At 42.2% G+C, this 22,822-nt stretch overlaps 1 protein-coding gene across 1 annotated transcript; it reads left to right on the plus strand.

Moving 5' to 3' along the window:
- The first annotated feature begins 240 nt into the window (after positions 1-240).
- On the plus strand, positions 241-1,294 carry LOC129395266 (sperm protein associated with the nucleus on the X chromosome C-like). The gene is made up of 2 exons (XM_055106303.1): positions 241-365; positions 1,014-1,294. Exons 1-2 carry the CDS (start codon positions 285-287, stop codon positions 1,272-1,274), a joined length of 342 nt encoding a protein of 113 aa, XP_054962278.1. The 5' UTR covers positions 241-284; the 3' UTR covers positions 1,275-1,294.
- The last annotated feature ends 21,528 nt before the right edge of the window (positions 1,295-22,822 follow it).

Raw genomic sequence — 22,822 nt, forward strand, 5'->3', positions numbered from 1 at the left:
GGGATGCATCTTCAGGGGATGCTGAAACAACAACAGCATTTGGTTTGCTCTACACCCCTGTCACCCCTCGCCCGCAAGCCCAGGGAGTGGTCAGCAGTGGGGCTTTGTGACGTCGAAGCCACCCTAGGGGTGCCATTGGATGGGACACTGCCTGTATGATCAAACAAAGCTCAAGGGTGTGGCTTTGCCTTGTCACCAGGAGGGTATATATAGGGAGGGCAAGAGCTCCGGGCCACTGCGAAGATTCAAAAGCTACAAAGCTTTCCGCAGACATTGACAAACCAATGTATACAATGGGCCAACAATCCAGTGCTGGCGGGGTGAAGAGAAGCACCCCGTGTGAATCCAACGAGGTGAATGAGACGGTAAGATTGTTAGGTTTTGAAGCGAAGGCGAGGGTGAAAGAAAGACACACAGAGCAGGGGCGGCTCAAACAACAACACAGGAATATTGCAGACAATTGTGGAAGTGGTGGGCCCGCTTAATGCCAGAGCCCACCGCCGCTTACAGGCTGGGGTGCTTGTAGGTATGGGTGGGAGGGGCCTGGGCAGTATGGCTTGCTGCCCGGCAGGATATTGATAAGATGTTCTTAGCATCAGGTGGTTTGGCCCTTTTTCTGCTGGAATATCATTGTGGTGTTCCTTAAAACGTTGCCAAGCAAGATATGATAGGGATGTTTCTTTAGTTGGGCCTTCGTCCGCCTTGCGGACAGGTGGTTAGGCAGGATGTTTCTCACGGCCTGAACCCCCATGGGATGTTTCACTTTGACCAAGGTCTGCAAAATAGCAAAGAACTTACAGAATGGTGCAGTTTGGACTAACAGATGACCCTACCCACGCTCCTCTTCTTCTTCCCCATAGATCCCTACTCTGTGATTCAACCTTGTTCTTCTCTGGATCAAACCCCTTCCTCAACCTGCATTCCTTCTTGTCATGAAGCCCCCCGTGCTATCCAGTCTCTATCCTGTTCACCCAAAATAATGTCCTCCTGGCCTCTCCCTGTTTTCTTAACAGATGCCAGAGACGTCAAGGGGGGACTCACAGCCAGAACCCGCTCCTAAGAAATCAAAAGCATCGGACTCCTCGACCGTATTAGTGCTTTCCTACAGGAGAGAGGTTAGAAGACGTTACTCCGTCTCCGATGAATTGGTGAATGACCACTCCCGAGAGAACCGAGTCAACCGCCTCCAAATAGACGAGGAAGAATTCACGCAGATTTCTGTGCAAACAGCTGCAAACCAGAAGGAAGATGCTGCCGTTAACCTTGGGCAATGAAAATAAAGTTTGAGAAGCTGATGGCTGTGCATATCTCTGCCTGTTTTCTGATGGTGGTGCGGGGGGGAAGGGAAGGGAAGAGGTAGGCATTTGAGAAGGGAGGGATATGAGGTCCTGTAGGGTTGCTGGACAGACCCACAGGTGGACAGTAAGCCAGACATTGTAAATAAGGCCTGGGGGAGGACTGATTCCTAAAGAAAATTTCCTTCTTAAAATTTTATCTCACAGGAAGTGGAGATGTGTATATGTTCACGCAACTGTACCCGGCAGCACATAGTTCTGCTGAATGCACATATCGAAGGTATTCCCATCCCCTTTCCATCTGATATTTTCCTAGGTTAGAAATATATGCTTTATAAAGAGTAAACGTTCTGTAAAACACAAAGCACAATACAAAAGAAGATAGTAGATGTAGGAGTAAGTAAACGGCAGGAAAGCATTGCTTGTAATGAAATGATTGAAAAGCCAATTCTAAAACAAAATGTTCAATGCATCTTAAATATTTGTTACTGTTTTAATGACCTCAGCAGTCTTTAATCAAGATAAGTATGCTTTAGAAATGTGTTGATATCCGCAAAGTGTGAATATTCAAAATCGCCATGACTTGGGAAAAGGAAAGTAAAACACTCTTAAGTATGAGGAGCTTTTTTCCATGGAATGTGAACTGCAAGGTGGTGAGAAGGGTTAGGTGTGATGTGGTGAGATCATTTTTAGGAGAGTGTGTCTATTATCGGCTTCCTAACACTTCCATTTTGCATGATAATTTCCTGAAATTCGTCATTTAATTAAGGCTATAGATTTTGATTACAATGTGTCTTAAAATGTCAAACAGTATAATATTTATAGTGAAAAAGAAAACTGCTTGGCGGATACACATCGGTTAGCGGGAAAAGACACCACAGGGATTCACCATGGAGTCACCCGTGGATGGGGTTTTAGTTTCTGTCTTTGAATTGACCTTCACATAGTGTCTACGTCTTGAGAGTTCAGGGGATGTTGGAGAGATCATTAGGTAAAACAAGAAGGTCTTCTCAGGACACATGAGGGAGTTAAATAAAAATGCAGGAGCAATTACAATTTTAGTTATTTGTAACTGTGGTTTGCTAAGTCATAACACTGTCATGGATAACATGAAAAAATAAAATATACTAAATATCAATAGACAAAAACCAGTTTGCTTTTCTCCAACCAAATACCTAAATACCTAGCACTGATTTCCAGAACAAAATCCCCCACGTACCATCTTTGGAATAAAAGAATATTCTTTCAAGTTGTCGGACCACAAGGTAAAAACAAAAAATCCCAATGCTTTTTTTCTTACTCTTTGATATGTACAATTGAAGGTATTCCTCATTGCAAACTAATATTTCCATCCAGCACGTGACATTAAAGAATTTTTCATATTTAGGATAGTAATACGGGATCACATTCTTTAGCCTTAGGCATTGCAGAGGAAAAACAAACAAACAGAAACAAACCAAAACTAAGCTGAGAGAGGCGGAGCAAGAAAAGCAGAATAGAAGGCTGCACAGATCAGCCCCCTCGCAAGGACACAAATTTAGCAACTATCCACACAGTAGAAAACACCTCCATAAGAACCCAAAATCAGGGGAACTCTCATAGTACCTGGTTGTATCACTGAAAGAGGCACTGAAGAGTTAGAAGAAACAGTCTTAAATCGCTGACCCCACCCCTTCCCTATCCTAGGCAGTGGCAGTGTGGTGTAAAGAGCATCTCTGGAAGCTGGAAGAGCAAGAGCAGAGCAGTTGTGGGTCACTGAACTCAGTGCTGTCTCTTACAGGAGAAAGGAAAACCAGACCAAACGTAGCTGACTCCCATCTGGGAAGGGAGCATTGCAACCACCTCTAGCCAGAGGGAAATTACCCATCCCAGGAATCAGAACTTGAGTTTCTGCAAACCTTGCCACCAAGGGCTAAAAAACTGTTCCAGGTTTCTCAGACAACCTTAAAGGCAGTCTAGGCCATAAGACCTGTAACTCGTAGGTGAGTTCTAGCGTAGAATTGGGCCCAGAGGCAGTGGATTGTGGCGGGTATGTGGAGGGGTGCACATGACCTACTGAGATACCAGCTGGGGCAGCCAAGTGAGTGCTGGTGTCACCCCTGCCCTAGCCCCAGACTGCCCAGCTAGCGGCTCCATGAAAGACCCCCTCCTTCCACTTGAGGAGATGGAATAGTGAGGAGCGTTTTTTTTCTTGCATCTTGAATACCAGCTCAACTACAGCGGGACAGGGCACCGGTCGGGGTTGTGAAGCCCCTGTTCCAGGCACTAGCTCCTGGATAACATTTCTAGACACACCCTAGGCCAGAAAGAAACCTGCTGCCTTGAAAGAAATGAAAAGAGAACACCTATACACTGTTTATGGGAATGTAACTTAGTTCAGCCATTATAGAAAACAGTTTGGTGATTTCTGCAAGAACTTAGAATTACCATTCATCTCAGCCATCACATTACTGGATATATACCCAAAGGATATATATCATTCTACCGTTAAGACATATGCATGCGTATGTTCTTGACAGCACTATTCACAATAGCAAAGATATTGAATCAACCTAAAGGCCCATCAGCAGCAGACTGGATAAAGACATTGTGGTACATAAACAGCATGGAATACTATGCAGCCATAAAAAAACGAGATCATGTCTTTTGCAGCAACATGGATGGAGCTGGAGGCCATTACTCTAAGCGAACTCACGTGGGAACAGAAAATGGAATACCACCTTTTTCCATTTCTAAGCAAGAGCTAAACATCGGTACGCATGGACACAAAGAAGGGAGCAACAGACACCCGTGTCTACTTGGGGGTAAAGGATGGGGAGGAGGGTGAGGATTGAAAAGCTACCTGTCAGCTATTATGCTGATTACCTGGGTGATGAAATAATCTGTACACCAAACCCGTGTGACACACAATTTCCCTATATAACGAGCCTGCACGTGTACCCCTGAACCTAAAATAAAAGTTAACAAAAATTTAAAAATAAAATAATAAAAAATTAAGAAGTCTCACAGAGGTAGAGAGTAGAATGGTGGTGACTAGGGGCTCGGTGGTGGTGGCTGGAGAGACATTGCTCAAAGGATACCAAATTTCCGTTAGACTGAAGGAATAAGCTCCAGAGATATATTGTACAACACGGTGACTACGGGTGATCATAATATGTTGTATTATTGATAAATGCTAAGAGAGTAGATGTTAAGTGTTCTCAATACAAAATGATAACTTTGTGGGATGATGCATATGTTAATTAGCTATATTTATTCATTCTACAATGTATATACTTCAAACATTAGATACATGATAGATACATTCCATTTTATCTGTTCAGTTTAAAATAATAAAAATAAAGAAGAAAGACATGTCCAAGTGTTCTGCCTGGGAAGATGGGCCTGAGAGAGTCTTACATAGTTAATCATGTACTATGTTTTTCTGTGCAGGACAGCAGAGGGAGTGGGGCTACCTGAGAGCAGCACATAGTCAGTAAATGGCCTATAACAGCTCTACTTCCTTTCTTGAAGAATCAGAATGGTGAAAGAAACCAGTGTAATGTTTCTCATACCCCTAAGAAGGACACTAAAGTGTTTTAAAGAGAGTTGGATCTGAAGGTGCCCTGTGGTTGGGCTTGAGGGATGACATGAAAATGTTCTGCATGAATCAGCCATTTAGGGCCAGATGGGATGATACGCATCTCAGGAGATGTTCGATGGATACGACATTGGGAAATTCTGAGATTCTGAATTGACTAGGTGTGAGACTCATGCATATTAAGTGCAATTACATAAAATGGCATTGCATTTCTCATTCGGCCAAGCATTGTAACCAGGTATATTCATGTGCCAGCTATTTCAATAGAAAGTGCTAGCTCTCACAACCGTTTGCATTCCAATACAATTTTCTGAATGTAAGAGAAAGAGATATAGTTATAACCAAGGTGTTAATCAATGAGAATAGTTTGCATCTCATCTTCTCTATTCTGCAGAAAGGCCCTTGAAGAGCATATTGCATCATTTTCCTCATGGCCAAGAAAATCAAGAATCACTGATCTGGCCAGGTGCAGCGGCTCATGCCTGTAATCCCAGCACTTTGGGAGGCCGAGGCGGGCGGATCACCTGAGGTCAGGAGTTTGAGACGAGCCTGGCCAACATGGTGAAACCCTGTCTCTGCTAAAATACAAAAAAAAAATTAGCTGGTCGTGGTGGCGGGCGCCTGTAATCCCAGCTACTGGGGAGGCTGAGGCAGGAGAATTGCTTGAATCCAGGCAGTGGAGGTTGCAGTGAGCCGAGATCGTGCCACTGCACTCCGGCTTGGGTGACAGAGCCAGACTCTGTCTCAAAACAACAAAAACAAAAACAAGAAATCACCGATCCATTTGAAAGTCAGCAAATATTTTGTCATTGACTAAATGTAGACCCTAGAGAGTGATCCCCATACACCACACTACAACTTAAGACTGATTCTGTTTCTTAATCATCCTTTGGAGGTCATCACGTTTTTGAACTCTTGTAATAACAGGGGACTTGAACGCATTTCAGACAGCAAACCTCGTCCTGTGTTATCTTATGCTCTGGGAGGAATTAAAAGACAAGGAAGTAAGGAAGAAAGAAAGGAAGGAAGGGAGGGAGGAAGGAAGGGAGGGAGGGAAGGAGGGAGGGAGGGAGGGAGGAAAGGAGAAGAGGAGAGAAGAGAAGAGAGGAGACGATCTCTAAACCTAAATTGGTAGAAAGCTTCACAAGTCTGAATACTTAAAAAGTTAAATTAAGTAGCTAAAGATGTTTTTGAAAAGCATCTGAGCAAACAACAAAATGATTCTGAAAAATATTTGGTAATGTAATAATGACAATGGGTTATTTCTTCTATCCGTGATCTCCTACAATATATTTTAAGCCAGATCACGTTTTTCCTTTGATGAAAACTCCACAGAGTTTTCATCTTGATGAAAATAAAATCCAAATTCCTAATAAGGCCGTACATGATGTGGGCACCTATTACCTCTCTGACATTAATACTTATTCTTCTCATGAATCAATCACTCTGCTTCTATCACACTCCCCAATCTGTGACTCTTGTAACTCACCATGCATGTGATTCCTCTAACCTGCCATCCATATCAGGGTCTTTGCACACTTCTGCTGGAAGGTTCTTCTCTAAAATATCCACTATGTATCCTCATTTTCTTTTCTTTTCTTTTTCTTTCCTTCTTTCTTTTCTTTTCTTTTCTTTTTTTTTTTTTTGAGATGGAGCCTTGCTTTGTCGCCTAGGCTGGAGTTCAGTGGTGCATTCTCGGCTCTCTGCAACCTCCGCCTCCTGGTTTCAAGCAATTCTCCTGCCTCAGCCTCCTGAGTAGCTGAGATTACAGGCGCCTGCTACCACGCCTGGCTAATGTTTGTATTTTTAGTACAGATGGGGTTTCATTGGTTGGCCAGGCTGGTCTTGAACTCCTGACCTCGTGATCCGCCTGCCTTCGCCTCCCAAAGTGCTGAGATTACAATCGTGAGCCACCACGCCCGGCCTGTGTATCCGAATTTTCTTAAGGTCACTAGTCAGAAGTCACTTTATTGGAAAGGCTATCCTCCATTTAATGGTGAAGACGTTAAATGGTACTTGTACTTCTTTCCCAAAAAATGACACTTTTATCAGTTATTTTACTACAGTACCTGGAACACGTAAACTTTCAAGAAATATTTGGTGAATGAATGCATGTTAATCTGAATTTAGTATTGCAGTCTTCATTACTAGAAAGCATTTACATGTTTTAACTGTCAGGGAGCAACGCTGGTAAGTGATTAATTCCCTATCAATAAAATGGATAGAGTACTATTCATGCTACATGTTCTCACAGTTGTGGCAAGGGTTATTAAATTGCCAACTGTAGTACTAAACTTATATTAATGTTGTACTCATTAGTATTACTCTTGTTATGTTCAGAGGAAATATGGAATAAAAGTAAGATCATGGGCCTGGTTCAAATCTGAAATTCTGCTACGTCCTAGTTGGGTGATCTAGGTCAAGTTTCTTAACTCCTCTGAGTCTTAGATTCTTCGTATGAAAAATGGAAAAAATGCTAGCACCTACTTCTCAGGATTGTTTTGAAAAACAAATTAATTAATATATTTAAGCTTTTAGCACAGAGCCTAGTACATACTGTGTGTGCAGTAATTACAAACTATTACTAGTGAGTATAATAGGATGTGAAAATTCATGACATCAAACAACTAGAACCGAGATTTATACACACACACACACACACACACACACACACACAGACATATGTATACACACACACACACACACACACAGACATATGTATACACACACACACACACACACATATAATTGTTTTTGCAACAGAGTCTAGCTCTGTCGCCCAGGCTGGAGTGCAGTGGCGTGATCTCGGCTCACTGCAACCTCTGTCTCCCGGGTTCAAGCAATTCTTCTGCCTCAGCCTCCTGAGCAGCTGGGACTACAGGCGCGTGCCACCATGACTAGTTAATTTTTGTATTTTTAGTAGAGATGGGGTTTCACCATGTTGGCCAGGCTGGTCTCGAACTCCTGACCTCAGGCGATCTGCCCACCTCAGCCTCCCAAAGTGCTGGGATTACAGGCGTGAGCCACCGTGCCTGGCCTGCAGTAGGATTTTAGAGAGATGTGTTTGTGAGAGAGATTTGTGCCCAAAGGGTTTTATTTTAAATTTTTAAAATATTTATAAAATAGAGACAAGATCTTACTATGTGGCCCAGGCTGGTCTCGAACTGCTGAGCTCAAGTGATCCTCTCTCTTTGGCCTCCCACAGGCGTGACTCACCACAGCCGATCCACTCAAAGCATTTTAACTTAGGGAGGTGAGTGTTGACACAGACAAACCAATGCCATTGCAATATTTTCATGACTTAGATTTCCCGAGAGAAGGGGATATGCCCTACCACACAGGTTCACGGTGGGAAGCACCAGGGCTTGGCTTGGAAGCAGAGGCAGGAAGGAATGAGGAGCCCAAGCAACAGCCTTTATTATTAGGCTTTCCAAGGGAAAGGTCAGGCAGGGCAGGGTGAACAGCTTCACACTGGTAGTTTGAGTAATTACAGTAAGTTTGGAGCAACAGAGACTGCCTCTAGCTGTCTGGTACCCGGTGCTGGGTTGATTTAGGACAGAGAAAATATCAGCTTACTGTGTGAGAGTTAGATAAAGGAGGTGGATGCTTGCATAGGTAGGGTGTGTTCCTAAGTGAGTTGTTACTATTTGTATTAGTCCATTCTCACGTTGCTAATAAACACATACTCAAGACTGGGTAATTTATACAGGAAAAAGTGGTTTAATGGACTCACAGTTCTGCATGGCTGGGGAGGCCTCACAATCATGGTGGAAGGCACATCTTACATGGTGGAAAGCAAGAGAGAATGAGAGCCAAGCGAAAAGGGAAATGCCTTATAAAACCATCAGATCTCGTGAGACTTATTCCTTACCATGGGAACAGTATGGCAGAAACTGCCCCCATATTCAATTATCTCCACTTGGCTCTGCCCTTGACATATGGGGATTATTACAACTCAAGGTGAGATTAGGGTGGGGACAGAGCCAAACCATATCGCTATTTTTAGGAATCAGCTAGTCCTGGGAGGAGCAGTCTTTCCCCAAGTCTATGAGGCCCCTCAAGCTGTCAAAATACTAGCCTGGCACAGTGGCTCACAGTTGTAATCTCAGCACTTTAGGAGGCCAAGGTAGGAGGATTATTTGAGCCCAGGAGTTTGATATCAGCCTGGGCAACATTGCAAGACCCTGTCCCTACAAAGAAAAAAAAAAGAATTAGCCAGGTATGGTGGCATACAACTGTAGTCCAGCTACTCAGGAGGCTGAGTGGGAAGTTTGAGGCTGCAGTTGGCAATGATCGTGCCACTGTACTCCAGCCTGGGCAACAAAGTGAGACACTGTCTCAAAAAAAAAAAGTCAAAACATTATAGGATACAGAAAATTAAGACAACATGATTAATGTGTGTGTGTAAGTATGCATTAGCTTGTGTGAATGTATACATGAGAGAGAGAACAAGAGAGAAAGAGAGACTATGAATACCCACAGCTTAGGGATGACTGAAGTAATTATTCTAGCAACGAGGAGTAAATTCTTCAACGTGACCTGCCGGGTGGTTGCTTATCTCCACCTTCCTTCCTTTCTAACATCCTAGTGATTGTTTCTGTCCCACATTCGCGCTATGGAAGTCATGCAAACAAATATAAATTAACAAATAGTATCGTCTGCCTTAGACCTGTAAAGAAAGGTCTTTTGGAGTCATTGCATGAAATTCCAGAATTCTTACTTGGTTGGATTTAACTTTATTTGCAGGAGGAATTTTCTCTGATGGGATCAGTCACTTGTGGTGTGATGTATCTTCATTTTGATGTGGATAGTCCCACATAAAACAATTAAAAAAACAAAAATAAGTAAATAAAAATCTATGTTTTTAAGATTCTATATGAGTGCAGGACATGATCAATGATAAATAAAACAGCCCCGTAAACAGCACAAGCCTCCCGAATTTAACTATAGAGGATTATACAGTAGAATTTTTTGTTATTATTTTTTCTCATCATAATTTCAGAAGTTGGGAGCATGGGGCTGACACAGTGCTCAGTGCCACGGTCATGGGACCAGGGTTCTTTTTTTCCACTTGGCCACCTCTGACATGCTAGCTTTCATTCTTGTGCATCTCACCCCATGGTTGCAAAGTGGCTGCAGTTCCTCCAAGCATCACACCTGCACTCCATGCAGTAAGGAGGGAAAAAACCAAAGGCGGTAAAGAATCCAGTTAGATGATTTGATCCTATTTTAGTAGGAAAGCACAGCTTCTCTGCAAGACCCCACCAGTAGACTTCGGTATAATCCTCATTTACCAGAGGCTGGGGAATGCTTATGTTTTCTATCTAAAATTGATCTCTGCAGCCAGGCATGGTGGCACATGCCTGTAAATCCAGCTACTCGGGAGGCTGAGGTGGGAGAATCACTTGAACCCAGGAGGCAGAGGTTGCAGTGAGCTGAGATGTTGCCACTGCACTCCAGCCTGGGCGACAGAGTGAGACCCTGCCTCAAAATAAATAAATAAGTAAATAATAAAAAATGAAAAATAAAATTGATCTCTGAAAATAGATTTGGTAACAATTTCATATCAGAAGAAAGAAGAAAGGAAGGGAGGGAGGGAGGAAGGAAAGGAAGGAAGGAAAGGAAGGAAGGAAGGGGAAGGGAAGGGAAGGAAAGGAAGGAGGAAAGGAGGGAGTGAGGGAGGGAGAGAAGGAAGGAGGGAAAGAAAGAAAAGAAGAAAACAGAAATGGAAGGAAATGAAGGAAGGAAAGGAAGGAAGGAAGGAAGGGGAAGGGAAGGGAAGGAAAGGAAGGAGGAAAGGAGGGAGTGAGGGAGGGAGAGAAGGAAGGAGGGAAAGAAAGAAAAGAAGAAAACAGAAATGGAGGAAAAAAGGAAGGAAAGAAGAGAGTGAGAAAGAGGGAGGGAGGAAGGGAAGAGGAGGGAGGGAGAGACAGAAGAGGGAGGGAGAAAAGGATAAAGAATGATTAACTTTGCCAAATTACTTTTGTCAATTTCAGATGTGAAAGTGGCATTCAGCCTTGGATCATTTTTAATTTTGTTTGTACCTAATCAGATTGAGGTAGAATTTTAATTTGGTATTCCCAGAATTACCCTATTCCCATCTGGGTCATCATTATTATCTCCAAATATTCTCATGACAAGATTTCTAAAAATGTCTGCAAGTTTGCAGTGAAATTGTGCATTGTTCTTAGAGTTGAAGAAATGCTACTGTTGCTGTGTAATTCTGTGCAGAAGAGTATTATCAATCACTAGAAAAAGCTTTTGAGAAAAACATCTTTAACGAAAAGAGTCCTAAAAGCACCACAAAGACGGTATCATACATAATGCAACTTGTTTTTTAGGTGCAACTGTGTGGAAAGCTCATTATGTGACTCCTAAATTCTACCCTGAAGGAACAGGTGCCTGCTATGGGAGTGGAATATGTTCATGGTCGGGGGATGTAACCTACCACGACCCACCACTCCTCTTTGACATCTCAAGAGACCCTTCGGAAGCCCTTCCACTGAACCCTGACAACGAGCCATTATTGGACTCCGTGATCAAAAAGATGGAGGCAGCCATAAGAGAGCATCGTAGGACACTAACACCTGTCCCACAGCAGTTCTCTGTGTTCAACACAATTTGGAAACCATGGCTGCAGCCATGCTGTGGGACCTTCCCCTTCTGTGGGTGTGACAAGGGAGATGACATCCTTCCCATGGCTCCCTGAGACCATGGGGACCACGTGTTACCCACCACAAACTTACTGTTACAACGGTCATAGGAGCAGAGCTCACCTGACTCATTCATTCCATTTGGGATAAAAACTGATGGCCCAACCCATTGTTTTATCCTCAGAAATCAGTTCTTTCAAGAGCTCAGTGAAATTAAAGTGGGCCCATAGAACAGTGAACCTGGAGGGGAGCATTTGTTGTATAATTTTTTTCTGGTATATAATTGTGCCATTGCCCAAGGAAAAGAGCAAATCAAGGTGACTTCAGCAGATTCTTGTAGAGCTTTTGTTCCTAGAATTCATGGAAGCATCAGGTCCAATGTCATAAGTTAGAAACTTCTGCTTGCAGATTCTATACCCAGGCATGCTAGCTTTCTAATAAATCATGATAAGTACTTAATTTTTTCATGAAGCAGAGGGTCACATAAAACTTGAAGTAGTGCTATTATAGTCAGTTTGACTTCTTGATTTTCTCTCTTTCCTTCTTTTCTCTTCCTGTCCGATACACATCTGGTTATGAGAAAAAATGCTGGGCTGAAGTTCTTGACTTTGCTTCCTCGTAGCTATATCATCGTGGAAATGTCTCTGTGATTTGGTTTCTTCATGTGTAAAATAAGGAAAACCAGTGTCTACTTCACAGAGTAGCTATGAGGATTACATGCATTAATTAATGTGAAATCGCCTTGTGTAGAATAAGCAGTCAATAAATGTTATTATTACAAATGTTGTTGTAAGCATCATCAATTGCAGTTAATCATGATTCCTTAAACACAAAATAAGAAAAATGGCAAAGAGTCAACATTTAAGAAAAAATAAAGAAACATGGCTAAAACAATTATTTAATTGAAGAAAGACATTTGGCAATACACATAGGAAGCAATTCAAAGCAGGATAAACAAACATAAATCCAAAATTTGAAGCATTTGTGACTGCAGACTACAAAAGACAAAGAAAGGATCTACAGATGGATGCAGGGCAGGTGAGCCCCAAATTGGGGCTTAGCCTGGGAGGGTTCTTGGCTTCCCTCAGGAAATAATTCAAGAGTAAGCCAGTGGTGGAAGCAACAGCTTTATGGAGAAGGTAGTGTCACAGTTCTGTGACCGCTCCTGCAGAGAACAGGAGCTCAGGGCACTGCTGCAGTCATATTTATACCCACTTTTAATTGCATGCAGATTAATGGGCAGTTTATGCAGAAATTTCTAGGAAAAGGGTGGTAACTTCTGAGTGCTCAGGTCATTGCCATAGAAGAGGCCAGTAATGCCCAGATGCTGCCATGGCAACGGTAAACTGACATGGCATGCTGTTAGGCATGTCTTATGGAATGCTGCTTCCATGTTTTAGCTAGTCCTCAGTTTGGTCCTCTGTCTGCTTCTGCTTCTTCTTCTTACCATTCCTGGGCTCAAGCAATCCTCCTGCCTTGGCCTCCCAAAGTGCTGGGATTACAGGTGTGAGCCACCACATGTGGCCAACAATGAATGTTCTTTATTTTATTATACTTTATATTTTGAGATAGAGTCTCACTCTGTCAGCCAGGCTGGAGTGCAGTGGTGCGATCTCAGCTCACGGAAACCTCTGCCTCCTGGGTTCAAGTGATTCTCCTGCCTCAGCCTCCTGAGTAGCTGGGATTACAGGCACACACCACTACAACCAGCTAATTTTTGTATTTGTAGTAGAGACAGGATTTAACCATGTTGACGAGGCTGGTCTCGAACTCCTGACCTCAAGCCATCCACCTGAATCAGCCTCCCAAAATGCTGGGATTATAGGCGTGAGCCACCGTGCCAGCAACAATGAATGTTCTTAATATCACCAGCCTGTGCACTTAAACATGATTTAAAATGGTAAATTTTGTTATGTGTTATTTTACCGTAATTAATTTTTTATTTTTATTTTTTTGAGATGGAATTTCCCTCGGTCGCCCAGGCTGGAGTGCAGTGGGAGATCTTTTCTCAAAAACAAAACAAAACCCCAAAAAACGACCGAACAAACAAATGCAATAACAACATCTTTTGCAATTTTTGAAGTTTGAAGATTACTTATTTCACTCAGAGCTCCCTTGTATTACTTGTCTTTAATGCTGTTCTCAAATTTGTGTGTGTGTGTGTGTGTGTGTGTGTGTGTGTGTGGAGAGAGAGAGAGAGAGAGAGAGGGCAGCTAGCAGGTCCTACATCACCCCAAATCCATCATTTTCTCTTTATTCAATTCTGCAGTGGTGCGATCTCGGCTCACTGCAACCTCCGCCTCCTGGGTTCAAGCGATTCTCCTTCCTCAGCCTCCCCAGTAGCTGGGATTACAGGCGCCTGCCACCACACCCAGCTAATTTTTTGTATTTTTAAGTAGAGACAGGGTTTCTCTATGTTGGCCAGGCTGGTCTCGAACTCCTGACCTCAGGCGATCCACCCGCCTCGGCCTCCCAAAGTGCTGGGATTACAGTCGTGAGCCACCTCACCCGCCCCCATTCTGCTATTTCTTATCCCTCTTTACATTGCCGCCACACTGCAATGTAAATGAACCTTTGACCTAAATGAACCAATTAATTATGCCCCCACTTCACTAATGGGCCAGTAGAGGGCGCTAGACAAACATTTCTCAACTACTCGGTCAATGCGTTCAAGCATGCCACAGGTGTTCTTGCCAGAGACTTGTCATTGATGTTTTCTTGAGCCATTAGAAGGAAATGGCCATGAGGAAAAGACTCGGTTTGTTTTATGTTAATCCAGGGGATATGATGGTAGACAGGTACCAACCAGACATGTCCATTTCAGACAGTCAAAGTAGCCAATCTGTCCTCCACAATTCAGCATTTTTAGAGAAATAAAAAATGGTGCTGAAACATGCAGAGTCTAAAACTGAATGTCTGCTTTTCAAGTTCTTTCTAATTATTGGCTAGGGAAAAATCAGTGTCACTTAACTTCTCTGTAGTGCAATGTCTCAACTTTAAAATGACTACAATAGCAAATGCTTCATAGAGTTGCTGCAAAGATTACATAGATAAATATGCTAAAACACAAGAGGCTGGAACGAGCACTTTAAGATGACAGTAATTTTATTTTATTACAAGAAAGACTGAGGTTGAATTTTCTTAACCCAGAACTTAGATTAGGAAGAAGTGGTCATTAAAATATACCATGCATTATTACTTATTATGGTCACCATTCTGTGCAATAGATCACTAAGCTTATTGCTCCTGGGAGGGGATAGATTTATTAACTTGCCTGATGTAATCATTCCACATTGTGAACATATATCAAAGCATTCCATGGTACTCTCTCTATATATAATATTATATATAATGATATATATAAAATATTATATATGATGTTATATATAAAATACTATATAAAATATTATATAAAATATTATATATAATGTTATATAAAATATTATATATAATATATTATATATAATATATAAAATAATATATAATATATATAAAATTTATCAATTAAAAATAAAAATAAAATGCTGACAAAATAAGAGGTGTTAAATGAATGTATAAGAAACATGAGGTAGCTGAAGTAGGAGTCTTACTCAAACCATCTGCCCTGATCTGTCTATCATCCCATGCTGGGACATGAAAAGGCACATATTCAGAGGACTGGGGGAATTGAGAGAGAGTGAAGGACAGACAGAGTCTTCATCAGGGACGCTCCCACACGGCAAGCCTCCTACCATGAACCTTAAAGACGTGAGTTCTGGAAGGTGTCTGAGAAGAGATTTTCTGCGGTTTTGCCAGAGAGCTGGCAACGAGGTGATGGGAGCAAACCCTTCCTTCATTATTATATTTTCCAAAACTCACAGCATTATTTTGGAGAATTGTTAAGGTAGTAGGAGGGAGATTTAAGAAATAGCCCCAGAGTGTCTTTGTGTTCACTGCCCTGCATGTTTGCCAGGAAGAACATATTCCTCAGGTATTAGTCTCGTGCTGCTGATAAAGACATACCCAAGACTGGGTAATTTATAAAGGAAAGAGGTTTAATGGACTCACAGTTCCACATCACTGGGGAGGCCTCACAATCATGGCAGGAGGCAAAAGGCACATCTCACATGGTGGCAGGCAAGAGAGAAAAAAGAGCCAAGTGAAACCTCTTATAAAACCATCAGATCTCATGAGGCTTACTCACTACCATGAGAACAGCGGAAACCACCCCCATGATTCAATTATCTTTCACTGGGTTCCTCCTGCAACACGTGGCAATTATGGGAGGTACCACTGAAGATGAGCTTTAGGTGGGGACACAGCCAAACCATATCACCTTAGGTATGGAGAGACTGAAGAAATGAATGTGCCATTTTTGATCTTTACAGAGGGTTTCAAATTTGCAAATGTTCAAAAATGTTATCCCTCAAAGACCTTTGAGGAAAAAGTTAGTTGATTGACTCCAGCAAAATGGAATGTCATCCAAGAAAGGTGAGAGTAGCCAAGCACAGTGGCTCATGCCTGTAACCACAGCATTTTGGGAGGCTGAGGTGGGAGGATCGCTTGGGTCCAGGAGTTCAAGACCAGCCTGGACAACATAGTGCAATCTCATCTTTACTAAAAATTCCTTTAAAATTGCTGAGTGTTTACTAAAAATTTGTTTAAAATTGCTGAGTGGCACATGCCTGTAGTCCCAGCTACTCAGAAGGCTGAGGTGGGAGGATCACTTGAGCCCAGGACATTGAAGCTGCAGTGAGCTATGACTACACTACTGCACTCCAGCCTGGGTGACAGAGCAAGACCCTGTCTCAAAATACTACTACTACTACTACTACTACTAATAATAATAAAAAGAAGAGAGTACACAGGAAGCAGTGCTGAATAAATAAATGTATAAAACAAAGTCTGAATGTGTTAGTGCACAGTTGTGAAAATAATCTGGAGTTAACATTTCACATGGGAGGTAATTGAAAGAGCAGAGAAGAAAGAGAGAATGAGCATATGTTCATGTTTTTGTTTCGTCTGGGAAGAAGACATAGGTAATGACTATCTTTATACTTGATAGAAAATATAAGCTTAAATACGTGTGCTGACAGGTGAAAGGTGGTTACCACCAGAAAACTAGAAAAGATGTGTACAAGTTTCAGAGCCTTAATGGGAAATGCGTGGATTGAAGAAAACCTGATTCATGCAATCAGAGGTGGGTGGGAAAGAATTACACCGAAGAAGCAGAAAATCTGATATATGTAAAAAAGGGAAAATAATATAAAGTGAAACTGCAGGACTCAATCCAAATATAACCATGATCATAATAAACATGGATGGATTAAAATTCCTTTAAAAAAGATAGGCTTTCTGAATGGGAAAATAAACATAAAATCCAGACATACAGTAGTGTAGGAGGCAGCTTAATTAAAAACAAAATGTTGAAAATAAATGGATGCATTTGATATGATTCTGTTCCACTATCCAATCTAAGTAATGATCAATTATTTTATAGATTGTTCTTCAGTTTTTTTTTTGTTGTTGTTGTTTTTTTTTGAGACAGAGTCTCCCTTTATCCCTCAGGCTGGAGTGCAGTGGCGCGATCTTGGCTCACTGCAACCTCTGCCTCCCAGGTTCAAGCAATTCTCATGCCTCAGCCTCCACAATTGCTGGGAGTAGAGGCACCTGCCACCACGCCCGGCTAGTTTTTGTATTTTTAGTAGAGACGGGGTTTCACCTTGTTGGCCAGGCTGGTCTAAACTCCTGACGTCAGGTGATCCGCCCGCCTCAGCCTCCCAAAGTGCTGGAATTACAGGCTTGAGCCACTGTGCCCAGCCTTCAGTTTGGTTTTGTCCAGTGTTTTCTCATGATTAGACTGAGGTTATGCATTTTTGGCAAAAAAATCATCAGAATTGATGTAAGTTTTCAGTGTGTCATGTTACGGAGTGCATGATGTCTGTATGTCCTGTCCTGGTGATGTTAAATTTCATCACCTGGATTAAGTGGTGTCTGTTGGAATTCTCCACTGTGAAATTATTATTTTTTCTGATCCAGGAAAGGTTAAGCAAGAGTCTGGCACCATTTGAAGTCTAATAAGAAACATTTACTACCTGATTTCTCTGAAGCCTGCTACCTGCGGGCTACATGTGCATAATAAAAACTTTGGTCTCCTCAACGCCTTATCCTCACCCAGACATTTCCTTTCTATTGATTACAGGTCTTTAATCAGAAAATCCTGGAATCCACCTACGACCTGGAAGTTCCTCACTTTGAATGGAATCCCACCTTTCTGGACTAAGCCAATGTACGTCTCACATGTGTCGATTGATGTCTCCTGTCCCCGTAAATTGTATAAAGCCAAGCTGTCACCCAACCACCTTGGGCACTTGTTCTCAGGACCTCCTTGGGGCTGTGTCGTGAGCCATTGGTTAAATGAATAACTCTTTTCAAATATTTTACAGAGTTTGACTCTTTTCATGGACATTAATTGGTGCCCTACACGTGGGGCCTCAGAAAAGACTCAGAATCCTTGACGAAGTTGCCCGAACCCGGAGCTAAGTTACCCGCAGGGCCATTGGAAGCCCTCCCTGGCTTTAGGTTTCTCCTCCAGTGGAACCGGTGAGTCCTCTGCAGCTCTGGACCTTCCATTTGGTGGATGGTCCTTGGTTCATTCTGAGCTGTTTTTCTACCTCCTTTTTATTTTTCTCCTAGGAAGTTGTTGTATAGGATCCTACTTTACGTTTGGTGGTGCATTCTAAATGGTCTTCTCCACTGCCCTTTCCCCCCCAAATTAATGTCGATTGGCCTGTGAGTACATTTGCGTGAGAGACTGAACTGCCACTTTTGTGGCGTAATTTTGAATTGCCAAATGAGAGGCTGACCTCCTCAGCTTGGAAAAGAAAGGGAGTTTTGCTCCTCCTAGCCAAAAACCACCCCTGGGTGGTAGGGGTTGAGTGGGAGTCTCTGGGGGATTGACTCCTGCCATGATGTGCAGTGACCCTACAGGGAACCGCACAACAAAATTAATTTTAAGAGGCTCATCCAGGAGACAGGTGTAAGAGCTGATCACTTGCTATGTTGAGCCCTGTCAGAGGTCTAGACCTCTGGAGAGAGAAACTCAGACACGTGAAAGGGTAGAAAGACTCAGTGGTGACACACAGTGTAGTCCCTCTCACAGCCAGCACACTTCAATCCACCCTACTAAAACCCAGGCCACAGTTTAGTTCCTCATTTTTAAATAAAAGTGGGAGACATAGCATGTAAGGATGAGGAAAGGCGGAGACAGCGACCCCCATTTGGGCACCCCTTTTGGTTCTCTGCTTCCTCTACTTGCAAGTATTTGTGTAAGTGGGAAAAGCTTGAGGGCATGCCAGGTCAAACAAGAAGCTTCCTGTTACATATTATGTCTGTGCTTGTTCACACTTTAAACTGCTGCACACATTACACCAGAGAAAATTCCAGCCCAAAGGTCAACCTGCAACCAATCAGTTCCTAAGTCCTCTATTTTGCTATTTTCTTTTCTGCCTACTTTAAATCTTCTGTTTACTTTTTGTTCTTTTCTTTTCTTTTTCTTTTTCTTTTTTTTTTTTTTTTTTGAGACAGAGTCTTGCTCTGTCACCCAGGCTGGAGTGCAATGGCGCTATCTACTGCAGCCTCTGCCTTCCAGGTTCAAGCGATTCTCCTGCCTCAGCCTCCCCAGTAGCTGGGATTACAGACGTGCGCCACCACGTCTACGTAATTTTTGTATTTTTAGTGGAGACAGGCTCTCACCATGTTGACCAGGCTGGTCTCGAACTCCCGACCTCAAGTGATCCGCCGGCCTCAGCCTCCCAAAGTGCTGGGATTACAGGCGTGAACCACCACTCCTGGCCCTTCTGTTACTTTTCCACTGCTGTTGAGATAGAAGTCACTGTTGGGATCCAACCTTTTTGTTTGTATAAACTGGTGAGTTTGTGTTGATATCTCTTGCTAGAGTTCTGAAGTAAAAGCTATAGGATCTTTGTGTGAGTGTGCATGCGTGTTTAGATGTGTTTATGTACATGCACATATGTGTGCACATACATACATTTTTTACGTGCTTTAGCCCTGAAGTGTCCAATTGGCTTCAAGTCAAAGAGTACTCATAAATTAAATAATAAGCCAAAACGCTTTTCAAGTTCACGTGACTTACATAAATCTTTAATAAATAAGCTGGCTTTAAAATTATTGGTACGATAGTATTAGAAATATCTTAAAATTGTCAGCATACATGTTTGTTTGCATTTACTGATCAAGCAGTTTCATATTTACCTCTGACAGATATTATCAGGTGTCAAAATTTGCCATAAGGCTTACAAAACTATAAACCCAGCAACCCAGCATGAAACACAATAATCTTTGTTTCTGTACTTTTTGAGAAATAAGACGTTTAATGTTATTAGTGTAGTAAAAAGAGCTAAATCCCAAGTTATCAGTAAAATATCTATATATTTAAAATTTTTGCTTAGGCAAACACAGAAAATTCGTAGACTATAAAAATGGTTAACAGGGAAATAACTTTAAATGATGACTATCAGAGTTTTCACAGATAATCTAGGTAAAAGATTTTATAAAATTAATTAGGTAAATGTAATGAAACAAATGCCTGTAAATAAATATAATTTAGAATCTAAAGTTAAATAATAGATATTCACTAAATGTCTGGGCCATTTTCAATTTAAATAAATTGTATTATAGAAAAACTTTTCTGAAAAATATGTTCTTATTCAAAGCTAAGTTATTTTCATCTAATTCCATGTTTATTTATTTATATTTTTTGAGATGGAGCCTCGCTCTGTCTCCCAGGCTGGAGTGCAATGGTGCAGTCTCAGCTCACTGCAACCTCTGCCTCCCAGGTTCAAGCGATTCTCCTGCCTCAGCCTCCCTTGTAGCTGGGATTACAGGTGCCCACCACCATGCCTGGCTAATTTTTGTAATTTTAGTAGAGATAGGGGTCTTGCCATGTTGGCCAGGCTGGTCTCGAACTCCTAACCTCAGGTGATCCACCCACCTAAGCCTCCCAAAGTGCTGGGATAACAGGTGCAAGCCACCGCACCCGGCCAGATTCTAGGTTTATTTAAGGGTTATTTATGAAATATGGTAAAAGGAACCAAGAAACAAGAGATGTAAAGAAAGTTAGGCTGCGTGCATTGGGTCACACCTGTAATCCCAGCACTTTGGGAGGCTGAGGCAGGCGGATCATGAGGTCAGGAGTTTGAGACCAGCCTGACCAACACAGTGAAACCCCGCCTCTACTAAAAATATAAAAATTAGTCAGGCATGGTGGCACGTGCCTGTAATCCCAGCTACTCAGGAGGCTGAGGTAGGAGAATTGCTTGCACCCGGGAGGCAGAGGTTGCAGTGAGCCAAGATCGTGCCACTGCACTCCAGGCTGGGTGACAGAGCGAGACTACTCCATCTCAAAAAAAAAAAGAAGAAGAAAGTTACAAGGAGGTATTTTTGGTAAGAAATGTTAAAAGAAAAATAATTTTGTATGAGAAAGAATCTTGTTGTTTAAGAGAGATGTTTAGGACAGAACAGAAAATCCAAGCAGGATGTATATGGTCTGTGCAAGTCATAATACAGTCTGTAAAAAAGGAATTCAAAAAAATTTTTATGTAATTAAGTTTGCTATAACTAAAAGGAAATTATAATCATTCTAGGTATTGGACTTCAATAATAAAAATACAGTAATGCCAAAGGAGATCATTGGTTAGAACAAGATTTTCTTAAAATACTGATGTACTCAGTGAAATTGCAAGAAGTTTTTTATTTTTGAATTCCATAATCTCTTCTTGAAATTCTTCAGATGGACATCCTAGGGGTTCCACTTCTGCTGCATCCTGCTTGCCTCAGAGCTTTCCCTCTTTTGAAAAGGCCTGGGATGGTAACTCTCTCCTTCAACTTTTGCTGGCTCCCGTAATTTTTTAAAAATTAGTAGTCTAAAGGAAGAGAGAGAATTTTTGAAAAGAGGCAAGTGAAAAATGTTATAGGATGTGCCTCTATCTGTGTGTCTGTCTATAAGTTTATTTATTGTCTGTTTGTTTGATTGATTTGTTTATTTTGGAGACAGGGTCTCACTCTGTCACCCAGGCTGGAGCGCAGTGGTGTGATCTTGGTTCACTGTTCCCTTGAGCACTGGGCTCAAGGGATCCTCCTGCCTCACCTCAGCCATCCGTGTAGCTGGAACCACAGGTGCATACTATCTCGCCCAGCTAATTTTTTGTATTTTTTATGTAGAGATGGGGTTTTGCCATGTTGGCCAGGCTGGTCTCAGTCCTGAGCTCAAGCGATCCACTCGTCTTGGCCTCCTAAAGTGCTAGGATTACAGGCGTGCGGCACCATGCCTGGCCTTGTCTGTAAGTCTCTATCTGTCACGAGGAAGTAATATTTCAGTACCAAATTATATGAAAGAGCTCTAATCAAATGGCTTACAGAAAAGCAAGTGCTTATCAGACAACCAAAAGCTAGCTCAGATGCTTTTAATTGACATTCCTTTAGTAATCTTTGGTAAGACTAATTTGGTAAATTTAATTTCAAAATCCTGTCCAGTGGTTTAAAATCTTAGAGTCACGTTAGATGGGACTGTTCCCCTGACCTTGACCCCCTTCGTGGGCAGGAACTGGAGTGGCTCATGTTACTCAGCCTGCAGTTTGTGGACAGCTATGTGTTAACAGCTCAGTGAAGGGTCAAGGTGACAGCCTTCTGCACCTGTCCTTTTGGACACCGACTTCTTGTTTGGTGTCCAAGAATCATCAGGTCACACAAACTGAAAGATGATGAATGTGGAGGACTTTATTGAGCAGTGGAAGTGGCTCTTGGTGGAAGAGGAGCTGGAAAGGGGATGGTGTGTGAAGAAGGTGATGTTTCTCTGAAGCCTAGCCTTCTCTGGCTGGGCTCCCCTCCAAAACCACACCGTCTGAAGTTAGTCATGTTTATCTGTAGTCTCCAATGCTCAGTTACTTCTCTGCTCACCACTCAGTAGCTTGTATCCCTGCCGGTCAGCTGCTTGTGTTGCTTTTTTCGTTTTCTTTTTCTTTTTCGTTTTTCTTCCTGCCAGCTGGTCTGGTCCTTATGGGCACAGGATAGGGGGCAGGGCAGGCCAAAAAGGCAATCATCTGGGCAGAGAAACGAGGTCAGCTGCTTTCACTAGGGCCGAGCTTCCAGACTTGAGGTTGTAGTTTAGCCGGGAGCCCAGCCATCCTGTATCAATGTTAGATTAAATTAGGCAATCCTAGGTTTTGCACTGGAAATTAGGGTTACTGGGAGTTGGAATAGTAGGAGAGTAAGATGTATTTTTGGTGAGGTTTATA

The sequence above is a fragment of the Pan paniscus genome, chromosome X, assembly GCF_029289425.2.
Source record: "Pan paniscus chromosome X, NHGRI_mPanPan1-v2.0_pri, whole genome shotgun sequence".
Classification (NCBI taxonomy): Eukaryota; Metazoa; Chordata; class Mammalia; order Primates; family Hominidae; genus Pan; species Pan paniscus.

Coding starts and splice junctions, on each gene's coding strand:
- LOC129395266 (XM_055106303.1), top strand. CDS start 285: ATGTATACAATGGGCCAACAATCCAGTGCTGGCGGGGTGAAGAGAAGC. Junction 366..1,013: donor CCAACGAGGTGAATGAGACG/GTAAGATTGTTA, acceptor TTTTCTTAACAG/ATGCCAGAGACGTCAAGGGG.